The sequence below is a fragment of the Ornithorhynchus anatinus genome, chromosome 9 (assembly GCF_004115215.2).
Source record: "Ornithorhynchus anatinus isolate Pmale09 chromosome 9, mOrnAna1.pri.v4, whole genome shotgun sequence".
Classification (NCBI taxonomy): Eukaryota; Metazoa; Chordata; class Mammalia; order Monotremata; family Ornithorhynchidae; genus Ornithorhynchus; species Ornithorhynchus anatinus.
Genome location: NC_041736.1, coordinates 47387903 through 47402052, shown reverse-complemented (window position 1 = coordinate 47402052; position 14150 = coordinate 47387903). Strand labels below are relative to the sequence as shown.

The 14150-nt window shown below is 40.2% G+C and overlaps 1 protein-coding gene across 3 annotated transcripts in view; it reads left to right on the top strand.

The window, feature by feature from the left end:
- Positions 1–14150, top strand: part of PLCB1 (phospholipase C beta 1) — a 457205-nt gene that overhangs the window by 348340 nt on the left and 94715 nt on the right. For all 3 annotated transcript variants that reach the window (XM_029071936.2, XM_029071938.2, XM_029071937.2), the window contains 4 exons: positions 1918–2095; positions 6706–6776; positions 7213–7309; positions 13161–13245. In XM_029071936.2, the coding sequence (XP_028927769.1) occupies positions 1918–2095; positions 6706–6776; positions 7213–7309; positions 13161–13245 (431 nt within the window). The remainder of the gene's footprint in view (positions 1–1917; positions 2096–6705; positions 6777–7212; positions 7310–13160; positions 13246–14150) is intronic.

The window sequence follows — 14150 nt, the reverse complement described above, 5'->3', positions numbered from 1 at the left end:
TGTGATTGTCCAAAAACTCCTGAAGCATGTGCAGGTGTTTCTGATAAACAGCAGTATGGCCTGGTGGAAAGAGCATGGGTCTGAGAATCAGAGGATGAGGGTTCTAGTGTCAGCTCTGCCACTTGCCTGCTGGGTGGCCTTGGGTGGGTCACTCAACCTCTCTGTGCCTCTGTTCCCTCATCTGCAGAATGAGGGTTCAATACCTGTTCTCCCTCCTTCTTAGATTGTGAATACCATGTGGAACCTGATGATCTTTTATCTCCCCCAGTGCTTAGTACAGCGCTTGGCACATAGTATGCGTTTAACAAATACCCCAATTATAATAATGTTAATGATAATAGTAATTCCTAGTATCGCTGCTATTATTAAAGAATAAACTTTTTGTGGCATTAAGAAATTACAGAAACTCTTCGAGGAGGTGACTGCACCAAGTTTGGTGGACCCTAGAAGCAAATAAACCTCTCTGTCTGCCTCAGTTTATCCAGTTCCTGACTTCCTTTTTTCCTATCATTTTAGTTACGCATCAAAATGATATATTGAATCCCTTCTCCCTCAGAGAGCCCCGACCTTGCATGCCACAACCTCCCATTGATTCTACATCTCAATTATGCCTCGGTCGAGGGATGAAGAAGCATCCTTGGAGAAGCAGCGTGGCTCAGTGGAAAGAGCATGGGCTTGGAAGCCAGAGGTCATGGGTTTGAATCCCGGCCCTGCCACTTGTCAGCTGGGTGACTGTGGGCAAGTCACTTCATTTCTCTGGGCCTCAGTTCCCTCATCTGTAAAATGGGGATGAAGACTGTGAGCCTCACGTGGGACAACCTGATGACCCTGTATCTACCCCAGCGCTTAGCACAGTGCTCGGCACATAGTAAGCGCTTAACAAATACCAACATTATGATTATGAATGGCACACGTTTGGTAGTTCTTTCTTCTACCCCATATCCCTCCAACTGCAATTCAGTCCCGTTTCTTTGTACCTGTCCTTAGAGGAGAAAAGGCACTGCGGTTTAACCAAGAGGTCCGGAACGTTTTTGGTTTTCAAGCTATATAATGTCGATGGCATTATCAAGAGCTAAGCACTCGGGAGAGTAGACTCCAGTAGAACTATCCTCATTCAAGAAGCTTATTTGGCCCTTTTTGGAGCTCCGCGTCTCCTCCACTGGAAAGGGAGGTTGTTGATGGGGGCACTGATGCCAATGCCAGCTCATCATAACACCTTCTGTCTCATCCTTCCTCTCCCCTCCTTTTCTTTTTCTCTTCCTGGCTGGGACTTTGGGCTGGAAGGTGGAGAGAGTGGGGATTCTTAACAAAACATCTGTGCTGGCAGCAACAGCTGATCCTTAGCTGATCCAATCTAAGAAGGAGGGAGAACAGGTATCGAACCCTCATTTTGCAGATGAGGGAACAGAGGCACAGAGAAGTTGAGTGACCCACCCAAGGTCACCCAGCAGGCAAGTGGCAGAGCTGAGACTAGAACCCTGATCCTCTGATTCTCAGACCCATGCTCTTTCCACCAGGCCATACTGCTGTTTATCAGAAACACCTGCACATGCTTCAGGAGATTTTGGACAATCACAGCCTTCCTGCTGCTTCCTGTAGGGGACGAAAGAAAGGCTGGCAATTGAAATGGCTTAGGCTGGTGATTAGGGTGATTATTGCTTCAGAGTACAGTGTGAGCTAGTAACAACATCGGGTTGCATCACTGACACTCTCAATTTTTACCACTCTTTTGCATAAAATATTTGGGAATTCCTGATTTAGTCCATCAACCTTCTAATATGAGTCATCTTGTTTGCTTCTCGTATTTATTACCGCATTTACTTGTTAGTTTCAATGAGCGGAATGGAACAGGGCTCACGGATACTAGGCGTTCTCACCTTTGGCTTAGTAAACATATGCTTTTTTTCTTTGTAATAGCTTGAGTCTGGAGTTCCTCTTCCCAGCCCCATGGATTTAATGTATAAAATACTGGTGAAAAATAAAAAAAAATCTCACAAGTCTTCCGAAGGAAGTGCGAAAAAGAAGCTTTCCGAGCAAGCATCCAATACGTACAGCGACACGTCCAGTGTGTTTGAACCCTCGTCTCCTGGAACGGGTAAGTGATTACTGTAATCACCGTGGCGTGATCTCAAGGCTTCTGCAAGGGGAATCTCCATTTTACGAATGTCGAAACTGAGGCACAGAGAAGTTAAGAGACTGTGCAAGGACACACAGCAGGTAAACGGCGGAGCCGGGATTAAGACCCAGGTCCTCTGACTCCCAAGCCCGTCTTTGTCCCACTAGGTAATACTGCTTCTCATTTAGGAGTAGGTAACGTTATGCTGGAGGACAAAGAAATGAATTGGGAATCAGTAGCTTTGCATGGTATTCTTGGCTCACTTATATGAACTTGGACAAAGTTATGCCTCAGTCTCTGGGAGTTAACTGTGGAAAGTAAAGATTTATTTGATTTCATCTTGAAAATTCTGAGAGCACTTGGAGGTCCTTGGAGCTAGTTTGTGGAAGTCAGTATTTATTTTCTATGCAGCATTTGGTCCGGGATCATTACCTTCTCATCAAATTGGAGTCAATCTCAGCACCGACCTCTCACCCATGTCCTGCCTCTGGCCTGAAACACCCTCACTTTTCCTATCTGACAAACAGTTACTCTCCCCATCTTCAAAGCCTTATTGAAGGCACATCTCCCCCAAGAGACCGCCTTCCCTGACTAAGCTCTCTTTCCCTTATTTCCTACTCCCTTCTGCATCACCCTGACTTCCTCCCTTCATTCACCACCCCCACTGCACTTATGAATGTATCACTAATTTGTTTATATTAATGTCTCTCTCCCCCTCTAGACTGTAAGTTTGTTGTGGGCAGGGAATGGATCCATTAGACTGTTGTCTAGTACTTTCCCAAATACTTAGTACGGTGCCCTAAATATAGTAAGTGCTTTGGTAAATGTGATTGATTGGCTGATTGACATGGGACTTACCATCCAAATAGGAGGGAGAAGAGATATTTAATCCCCATTTTACATATAAGGAAACTGAGGCATAGAGAATTTGAACTCTCACCTATTGAGTTTAATGTAGTCTGTGGTTTAGTCTCTCTACACTTAGGTTTTTTAATGTATAGAGTGGAATAATAGCACTTAATCTTTCTTACCTCATTGCCCAACTGCTGAAAACTGTTTGGGGTCTTTTTATTTTTTGATCACTGTCATATTTTACATATCTGATGCCCATAAATTATTGAAAGACTTTGTATATGCCACTCAGTATTGGTGAGTAGACTCAGTCTGTGTACTGAAGTTCTTAGTAGTGTCAATGAAAATAACATTCAGCTTTTGAATCCTGGATTTAACATTTAAATTAATAAATATTTAATCATAATGCCTAAAGATGTTCAAGAGTTTCTGAAAGGCTTATTTTACCCTTAGGACTTAAATGTAAAGTTGAGCATAATAAATGATGCTCCTCCAGCTTCTAATTTGAAATGATTCCTTAAATAATAATTAGCTTGTGTTTCACTCTGGCAACTTCTGTTCTCTTCTCTATATCAATTTACCACCTCTGGTTCTATTTTTCTTCCTTATGAAAATAACCTATCATTAAATATTAAACTATTTGTTTTAGGCTCCTGTAACCTTTTAAATTCATATTTCTGCCTCTCTTCTGCCCAAGGATATATGTAAGAAAGAGACATTTAATGGATACTTCCCAGTTAAATATTTTGAATTAAATGGCAGTTTAATGCCCCTCAGAGCTCCTTGTAATTCTCTGCCTATTGATCCATGGATGTTGGCTACCTAAAAAGAGTATAAATTTTATGTTACCATCCACTTTTCCTACCACGAGGGTCTCTTGGAAATGGTCTTATTAACTTGGATGCATAACACAAATAATGAATTTCACAGGCAGTGAATGTTATTGCTTAATCTAAAAAAAAAAATCCCAAAACCAACAATCTGTTAGTAATTGAGTGGATTTCATAATACAGCCTAGAGCTGATTGTGCAATCATGTTCTTTTAGTCAATGGAAATTTGGGAAGTACTAAAATGGAGGTAGTTTAATGAATAAAGGACATTTCTCATTTGACATTTAAATTACCAAGCATTCATATCTTGATCAAGAAACATGAAAAGCATGAGTTAGGCCTGGTTCCATGGTTCTGTACCAAATTCCCAGTGATAACCATAACGATTATGGTATGTGTTAAGCGCTTACTATATGCCAGGCACTGCACTCATCGCTGGGATGGTTGCAAGCAAATCAAGATGGACACAATCCCTCTCCCATTTTGGGCTCACAGTGTCAATCCCCATTTTACAGATGAGGTAACTGAGGCACAGAGAAGTAAAGTGACTTCCCCAGATTCACAAAGCAGACAAGTGTCAGAGTCAGGGTTTGAACCCAAGACCGTGAACGCAGTGATCTTGAGTTTGGTCTATAGAATGAATCCCACAGTCAACGCTCTATTGTCAATCTGCCCGGACAAGAATTGAGGGCCAGAGGTTTGTTTCTGGTTAAAATGAGAATTTTGTCTCTGAGATAGCTTCCTCAAAAACAATTTAAGAGGCACGGTACTGGCAAGGAGAATATCTGTGGAAGCACGTTGCACATTTCCTGCCCCAAAGCTTGAATGTTCTTTGCTTAAATATAATTCTAGTATAAGTGTAATTTTTCCATTTGTAAACAAATATACTCTATTAATATGTGGGGAGGAGAAATATACTGTATATTTCATAAATAACCCTTAGGCAACAGCCTAAACAAATCATTGTGAAGCAGTTCATTCTTGTAACTGAGAAGTGCTAATGATCCATAACATGACCATATTCACCAGTGAGAAGGGGTTATGTGCTTTTATTGTGTACCATCTAGCATATTATTTACTTGACATGAATGATCAGTGGAAACTACTAAAGTTGTTCACATCATTTAGTTTACAGTACCATCTTCTGGACTCTGTCTGAAATGGCACCTGGTCAGTTGTCAGCAAGGCCCAACAATTCTAAAATTTTAATTATCATCTCTTTCGCTGTTTGAGATTGCTGATGTGCAGAACAGGAACAAGGAAGATGAGAATTATTAAAATTGTAATATTGTAAAAAGTGCTTTATATGTTCAGTGTTTAATACAATGCCTGGCTCTTAGGAATGGTATAAAAAACACCATTTAAATTAAAAAACCCCTCAGTTGAAACACGAATTCCCCAACTTAGGCCATTTTGAACCACAGTTTAGTCAGCTGAATCTAAAAATGAAATATATATGCCAAGGTTCTGTGTGGCAGTGTTTTACTCATTTACTAGTTATTAAATATTGATTTTACCGAAGCATTTCAGATGTTTGTAGGTCATGTTGCACGTTTTGAAATTGGTATAGAAGTCGGGGATAATAATATAAGATTAGTTTTTACACCCTCATATAGATTTATGTGTTGTAGGCATTCCCTCTCCCCAGCATTTGACCTTTGGGCCTACAATACACAAAGGTAAATGTATAAAGGATAGGAGAAGAAGAGAAGAGGCTTGTGCTCTCCTTCACTAGCTTATTGAAATGTCTCCTCTGTCCTGTGAACAGCCAAGTGTCCCTGCAAATATGAGTAGAGCTGAATGTTTATGGAAGTGATTCATAAATAGAATTTGGTCATGGTGGTCCCTTCTAGACTGTGAGCTCTTTCGGGGCTGGGAATGTGTCTACCAACTCTATTGTACTCTCGTGACTGTTCAGAACATGCTCTGCACACAGGCACTCAAAAAATATGATTGGTGATGTTCAAGCAAGGTCTAGTGGAAAGAGCATAGGACTGGGTAAGTCACTTAACTTCACCGAGCCTCAGTTACCTCATCTGTAAATTGGGAATGAAATACTCATTCTTTCTCCCCCTTACACTGGGTGCCCCATATTAGGAATAGGACTGTGTCCAAAATGATTGCATTGTTTCCACTCTGGCACTGAGCTTAGCACATAGTAAGTGTTTAGTAAATACCACCCTTATTTTTGTTGTTGTCATTATTAAGAAAAGAAAATACCAACAGCAGGTAAATCTGTTTCAAAGAATTCTGGGAAAACCAGATTCTCTCCTTTGCCCCGAGTAACATTTGCTCCAAGGTAGCACAGGAGAAATGGACTGCACCATCTCTTCCACCGTTAAGACCCTGACTGGTGCTTAGGGAACATGCCCACTGATGCCTGGGATCCAAAGGACGTGAGATGGCTGGCATCCTTTCCCCCAGCCAGTGAGTGATGATAATGTACCTGCAGAGGGATGCTCTCCTCCGGGGAGCAGAGTGTCTTCCGGCGGGCCAGCTTACATTTTTGACAACGCACTGTCCTCCATGAAGGGTAGCAGCAGTAGTAGAACAGTGCTCGGCACATAGTAAGCGCTTAACAAGTACCGTCATTCTTAGTAGCAGCAGCACTCATTAAGTGTCCATTTTTGGGGGGCACACTTAGGAAATACAGAGTAAAGAAGTGAGAGTTTGCCCACAAGGAGTCCACGATTTAGTGGGCAGCCGTGCATGAACATCTTTACTAATAGAATGGCGAGGGAGGGAATGGGCCAAACCAGTAAAGATATTGAATTCCTTTTTGTTCTTGGAGGGGGGAGAGGGAATGGGAGTAAGTCAAGAGTTGCGGTGAATGGGCACCAAAGATATTGATACTGTATTTATAGCTGCTAATTAGCTAGTTATTGTCCTGTACTTCAATCTTCCAGGAGAGGCTGATATTGAAAGTGATGATGATGACGATGATGAAGATGACTGTAAAAAATCATCAATGGATGAGGTAAACATCTGTTTCAACTCATGGGAGCAATGGGCTGGCAGGAAATTATATTTCCGTCTTTATGCCGGTATTATCAAGTCTCCGTGTTCCATCTAGTGGAAAAAGGTGGATAGCACATTTCGGAAGCCTTCTGTTGAACAAGACATTTGAAAATAAAACTGGAAAATGCAATCAGGATTCTTGAAATAAAGTGCATTTCTCTTTGCCTGAAATTTTGAAAATGTGTTGGCTGAAGTTGGTTGAATACGTGATCAGACTTTCCCCTATCAGTCAGGTTCTGATTCTGCATTTATCCTAGTTCCCTTCCAGGAGAAATAATGTCCAGATGAATTGATAAATGTTCATCTTGCCGCGTGTAACACCTTGTAATGGACAACGTACTTTGTACTTCCTAAAAAAATCTAAAGCCAAGAGTCATTATTTTATCCTTTTTCAGGGTACTGCTGGAAGCGAAGCCATGGCCACTGAAGAAATGTCAAACCTGGTGAACTATATTCAGCCAGTCAAGTTTGAATCCTTTGAGACATCAAAAAGTAAGTTTTCTCTGGAGAGAAATGAAATAAAGGACTGCGTAATGAATAGATCTAAAATGGTATGCAATTGGATTTTTTCCAAACTCCCAAGAGAGTTTTTAGGATCTGATTTTGCTCCTACACAGAATGACAACCTAACTCTACTCAAACAGCTAATGCTAGAAAACATTCAGTGGGTGCAACACATACATTGTATTCCATCATTTTTAGCAAGGGCCATTAGAACAGTACTTACTCTTTTTAACCTTCCACTTAGCCTACAGTCCTACCAAATTCTCATTATGCAGTCTGAATATGACTCTTCCTGCCCTGCTAGGTTGTGATTTTGTCAGGAAAGCCGTGTCTACCTGCATGTACTTTTCCATCTTTTGATAGAGCATAAAGTGGCATAAAATTCCAAGGAGGGAAAACCCTGCTATCGGGGTGCCCTTTCCCATGGCTTTGGGTTGAAATGTGAGATGACATTATGCTTTTTCTGTTGTTCTGAAGAGTGCATTCCTGAATTTCAATTTTAAAGCTGAAAACCTATACATTCATTCAGTCGTATTTGTTGAGCGCTTAGTGTGCAGAGCAATGTACTAAGCTCTTGGAAAGTACAATTTGGCAACAGATAGAGACAATCCCTATCCAACAACGGGCTCACAGTCTAGAAGAGGGAGACAGACAACAAAACTAAACAAGTAGACAGGCATCACTGCCATCAAAATAGATAAATAGAACCATAGATAAATGCCCATCATTAATAAAATAGAGGTCTCTCTGCATGAATGTCGAAGTCCAAACCTATCTCTCTCACCAAGAGACTATTCATCCTTCGTTAAATTTATGCTGATATGCAGCCTGTTCCGTTTCTTTGCCTATCTTAAGCCTTAGGAGAAGCAGTAGAGAACAAGATTCACTTTTATAGTAATGTTAGGTTAGCCTGATTGGAGGTCATTCTCCAGATAATTAATCTTAGAATTACATTACATTCATGAGGCCAGATTGATCATTCTGGTGAAGATGAGGGTAGTAATAGATTTATTTAATGGTTGATTAAACATTCGTGACTTTCAGTTACTGTCAGTTCTGTTTATGACCAGTATATTCCCTTGCCGCTAGCAATTTTCCTTTACTGTAGCAGTATTTAAAATGAAATGCCTGAAAAAGTTTTATCCCCTGTGTTAAACTGGAATATAAGAACGTAAAAAGTTCCATTACTGGGGCAGACCAATGGACCATTCAAAACAGTATTTTGTCTCTGACAGGGAATTTGTGGGACGGTTGTCCTCCTTGCCATACCATCTAAAACTCCAACATTCTTCCTCTATATGTCTAGATGCTTTATCCTTATATTCCCAACATTCCCTTTAAGAACCCATTATCTCCTAATTCATGCATCTACCCAAATCCCCCTTAAGCTTGTTGATATTTTCAGCCTGCCAAATCCTTTAGGAAATGAATTCCATACATTTCCCACTTGCTGTATGGAAAAGAGTTTTATTTGTTTTGAATTTGGCACCTTCTTGAAACACAGAGTGCCCCAAGTCGGGTGGGTGTGGCATTTGGTGAACAGTCATTCTGTCTTTGTCTTGTGTATGCCATTGATGCCTTTGCAGATTTCCATCTTAGCCTTCCTCACAGTGAAGAGTCCTCATCTTCGCAATCTGTCCCCAGCCATAAACTCCCCATTCCCTCCATCATCTTGGTTAATATCCACGATTATATCTTTAAGGTTCAGTGACTAGAATAGCATGTAACATTCTAGGTGTGGACATTCCATTGCTTTATATACCAATTAAATGGTGCAATTTTTTTGTAGCTTTTTGCTTCACTGAATTTTTATATGAAGCAGTAAACCTTATTGAAAGCACTTCTTCTCCACGTCTCCACCAAGAGGCCTTCCCTAAGTCCTCGTTTTCTCTTCTCCCACTTCCTTTTGCGTCACCCCTGCACTTGGATTTGCACTCTTTATTCACCCCTTCCTCAGTCCCACAGCACTTATGTACATATTTGTATGTAATTAACATAAGTAATTTACTTACGTTAAGGTGGGTCTCCCCCACTATAATGTAAGCTAACTGTGGGCAGATAATGTGTCCATCAGCTCTGTTAGGTTGTACTCTCCAGGTACTTAGTATGGTACTCTGCAAACAGTAAGAACTTCATAAATTTGATTGATTGATTTAGTTAGCCATCTGTGACCATTTCTAGCCCTAGTTTCACTGTTTTCTCTGGGGTGTCTCAATTTTCTTTTCATGTTCTCTCAGGTGGTTGTCATCTGGTCCAGATTTTTTGTTTGATTCCTTCAAAACACCCCATTTGATCACCAAAATTTAACCCAATTCCATTGATTTGGCTGCTTCAAAATAAACAGAACAAAAAGAGTAAGAATCCCTGAATATCTCCCTCGGTAAATTCAGTACTAAAGAATTCATTGAGCCCTCTCTGCTCTCTCCTTTTCAACCCTGAGCATATTTTACCTCATGATCATAAAGTGTTTCCACTGGTTAACAATAAATCAATGGTATTTGAGTGTTTATTGTGTGCAGAGCACTGTATTAAGCCCTTGGGGGAATACAGTACAACAGAGTTGATAGACATGTTTCCTGTTCACAAGGAACTTACAGTCTAAATGGGGAGACAGATATTAATGTAAATTAATAAATTATGGGTTGTGTGTAAGTGCTATGGACTGAGGGAGAGGTGGATATCAAGTGTAAATTCACTTCCTGTTTTTAGTATATATGGACTATATTTGATTCTTAGCTTTATTCTTAGTCTCCCTTACAACAAGCTGTTCACATTCCATTTTGCTCCCCACCCACCAACATTTCCTGTTTGCATCTGACCTGCCTCTCTGTGGATATTCCTGTTCCTGACTTTGTTGACCTTTTTATTTTTGAAAATAACATTTTCCCTATATGATCTCTTATCCTGTTACTCATGTTAAAATTCTGATTGTTCACTTGTATCTTTTTGGGGGGCGGTGTGAGATGAAACACCCAATTTATATGGACTTCTCAGGTAATATTTTCAACCAGGCTTATAGTAGGTCACTTTGGATATATTTGAAGGTTTTGGAAGACAGTCCCTAGATCTATAACATCAAGAAATCTCCTGACAGATTTTCCCAGAAAACATATTCATAAAAGGAAATGGTGAACAAATGGACAGGAAGAAAGTGGACAGGAAAGAAATAAAAAGGAGATGGGAGAGAAAGGAGATTTGTAAATTGACTCCAGAATCTCCCTGCTCCAGTAATCTGCAAATAATTTAATGCCATTGTAGCTGTTTAACATAAATCTTCGTGTGCATAAAGAATTTCAATTCCAAATGCTGAGCATATCTTCTTTTTCATTAGCAAAGAGCCTTGACTTCTGAAAGAACAGCTTGTTATCACGTAAGATGGACTCCACATCAACTCTTTCAAACAACTGTAGCTTGTTTTGTAAGAAACCATCTCAACAAATGACGTGTGATTTTAATTTCTGGGCTGTGCATTACTGCATACAACAGTTTTATTTTCCTAAAGGAAGAGTAATCCTTTCTGCAACTTCCCCCAACCAACAAAGAGAGTGAAACTCTGAGGTTTAGAGACTAGGTTCCCATTATCAAACTAGGTTTTAAAATGGTTTATTTGGCTGAAGTTTGCGGAAATCATAAGCTGGCAATGATTTAGACAGGGGTTTGAAATTAATGGATAAATAAGATATCACTGAGAGATGAGCCAATGTGTATAACCTGAAATTATATTGTTCTTCCTATGACATTACAAAATGCCCTGGATGAATTGTATTTTCAAACTTTTACCCAACTCTGTGAAGAATAATTTCTGAGTCAGTTGAGTTTTCTGGAAACTATAAATGCTTACGAAGTGAGGGTTAAAATCAGTCACATTAGCATATTACTTTTCCATTGTACTTTGTGGCTGTGGATCTTAGAATATTAAGGCATGAGGCACTGTGTCATTCTCACTGTGGAAAGTGGCATGGGGAAGTGGGAAATTATGCTTATGAAAATGGGAGATAATGATGGAAAATTCGACCAAAGGGATTTATCAACATAAGTACTCTCATAGTCAGGAATTGCATCTGTGTTGTTCTTCAGATCACACACCCACATGTGAATCTTAATCGTGGAGTCTGAGTATAATTTAATATAGTGCTGTGTAAACAGTAAGCGATCAATAAATTCCATTAACTGCTCTTCAAAGAACCGTTTGTGTCATACTAATGTATCAATCTGTGTTCATTGTTTTTGAAATACGCCACCCGATTAAACTAACTTCTTGGAGTCCAGTGAACCATGACACTCTACAGCTTTATCACAAATGAAAATAAATGGGTGATGTGTCTCTGTAGGCTCTCCAGGAAGGTTCTACCCTGGTGGGTCCCATCATCCTTCGTTTCTTATTGATATTGAAATTAGGTGCAGCCAGGTACATTTTCAGAGAGTTTTTATTCCTCACAACCTTGAGTGAAGGTGAATTCTCACAGCCAGAGTCCAAGAAGGCAACACCTAAGATGGCCTCTTTGATTGCCCGGGGGCTGATTGAGGGAAGTGTCCCCAAATGAATGATCTAAAGGATGTAGGGATATGATTTTCTTAATGCCCCAGATAACTTCAGGATCTCAAATTCCTTTATAGAACTAATCTGTCCTACAAACTCTTTCTCTCCCCTTTCAAACATTAATCATGTGCTAAATTCACTTTCCTTCATTGTTGAAGCTTCCGCTGCCTTTATTTACACCAAGGAAAATCTAAAAGTGAGAAGGAAGAGAATGCATCTTCCCTCTCTCCCTCATTTAATGTTATACATTTTAAAAAAATGATATTTTATAAAATCCTTCATTCATTTAATCCTATTTGTTGAGCGCTTACTCTGTGCCAGGCACTGTACCAAGCACTGGGGTAGATGCCCATTATGGACAGGGAATGTGTTTGTTTATTGTTTTATTGTACTTTTCCAAGCACTTAGTACACAAGTACTCAACATATATGATTGAATAAATGAATTAATGAATACAAGCATGTCGGTGTGGACACAGTCCCTGTCGCACATAGGGCTCACATTCTTAATTCAGCGTGGCTCAGTGGAAAGAGCCCGGGCTTGGGAGTCAGATGTCATGAGTTTGAATCCCAGCCCTGCCATTTGTCAGCTGTGTGACTGTGGGCAAGTCACTTCACTTCTCTCTGCCTCACTTACCTCGTCTGTAAAATGGGGATTAAGACTGTGGGCCTCACGTGGGACAACCTGATTACCCTGCATCTACCCTAGTGCTTAGAACAGTGCTCTGCACATAGTAAGCGCTTAACAAATACCAACATTATTTTCCCGATGAGGAAACTGTGGCACAGAGAAGTTAAGTGACTTGTCCAAGGTCACACAGCAGACAAGTGGTGGGGCTGGGATTAGGAACCGGGTCCTCGTGACTCCGAGGCCTGTGAGCTATCCACTAGGCTATGCTACTTCTCAATGACTTGTTTATACTTCATTGGAAACAAGGAATTGAAATTGTTTCAATGAAGTGTAAACACATCTCCCTTCATGATTCCTGAACGTGTATTGTTTTTCACTTGGGAGTCTCCAATTTAACCAGCAAGAGTATCATCATCACTAAAGGGAATGACTTCTTTCCGGCAGTGCAGAGTATCTCCCACTCTCGACTGGAAGTTCATTATGGGCAGGGACTGTATCTGCTAATTCTGTTGTATTGTGCTATCCCCAGCACTTAGTACAGTGCTCTGCACTTAGTAAACACTCAATAAATACCACTGATTGATATTTGGACATCTTCCTGTTGAAGTCTGTGCTTGAGTTAGCAGTGTTTCTGATGGTTTTCTTTTTTTTTAATTATTATTATTATAGAGTGCAACAAGAGTTTTGAAATGTCATCTTTTGTGGAAACCAAAGGACTTGAACAACTTACAAAGTCTCCAGTGGAGTTTGTAGAGTATCCTTGTTGGAGTCTAACTGCAATGAAACTGCCCTTAACCTTGGACATTGTATTCGGATCAAGTTGGGCTAAGAATGTGGGTAAATGGGGACTGTGTCAAAGTCAGGAGACTGAACTGTCGTGATTTCAAATGTCTGTTAACACTGTCGTTGTCTGTTGAGAGACATTGCTTCTGAAAACAGGCGTTTCTAAAGGAAGCATATGACAGAATATTTGATTTTTCCAATGGATTTTGGTTTTACAAAATGTGAAACCAAGCCCGGGCTTGTGGTAAAAGGGCTGTGTGTTGTAATATTTTCTGGGTGGGTGAAATTAACTGTTCTCCTGGTAGGTGAAATTAATTTACTGATGCTAAAGTGAGGTGTTCTTTATGTGTGGAGCATTGCTGTCCCGGCTTCGGGTCCTGAAATCAACACTGCATGTTCTGCAATGCCCCCATCTGGCTAATTATATAATAACTGTGAAACATTGACAGGATTTTAGCATTTTCTCTATTTCTGTCACTTTGGACTCTTTCCATTTCCAATATTTCCTCCTAATTTGTTTTAGTTTGGGGTTTTTTTTTCCATTCTGTCTCCAGAACTTCCCTTACCTAGTCCATACTTCATTCTGCTTCCCAGAGTGATGGTTCCCAAACATCATTCTTTACCTGTCTCTTAATTTCTCCAGAATCTCAATTTGGTACCCACTCATCTCCTAATATTGGCTTTAAGGCACCTCATCAGCTCTCTCCAGCCTATTTATCCACCCTCTTCTCTTACTACACCCCAGAAGACACTTTTCATTTCTTCCAAACTTTTTTTTCTTTTTTACTGTATCTCAAATCAATTCTTCCATCTCTCAGCCCTTGCTTCAATCCACCAGATCACAATCCCCCTCAGTCTGCAAATCATTCTGGAAAT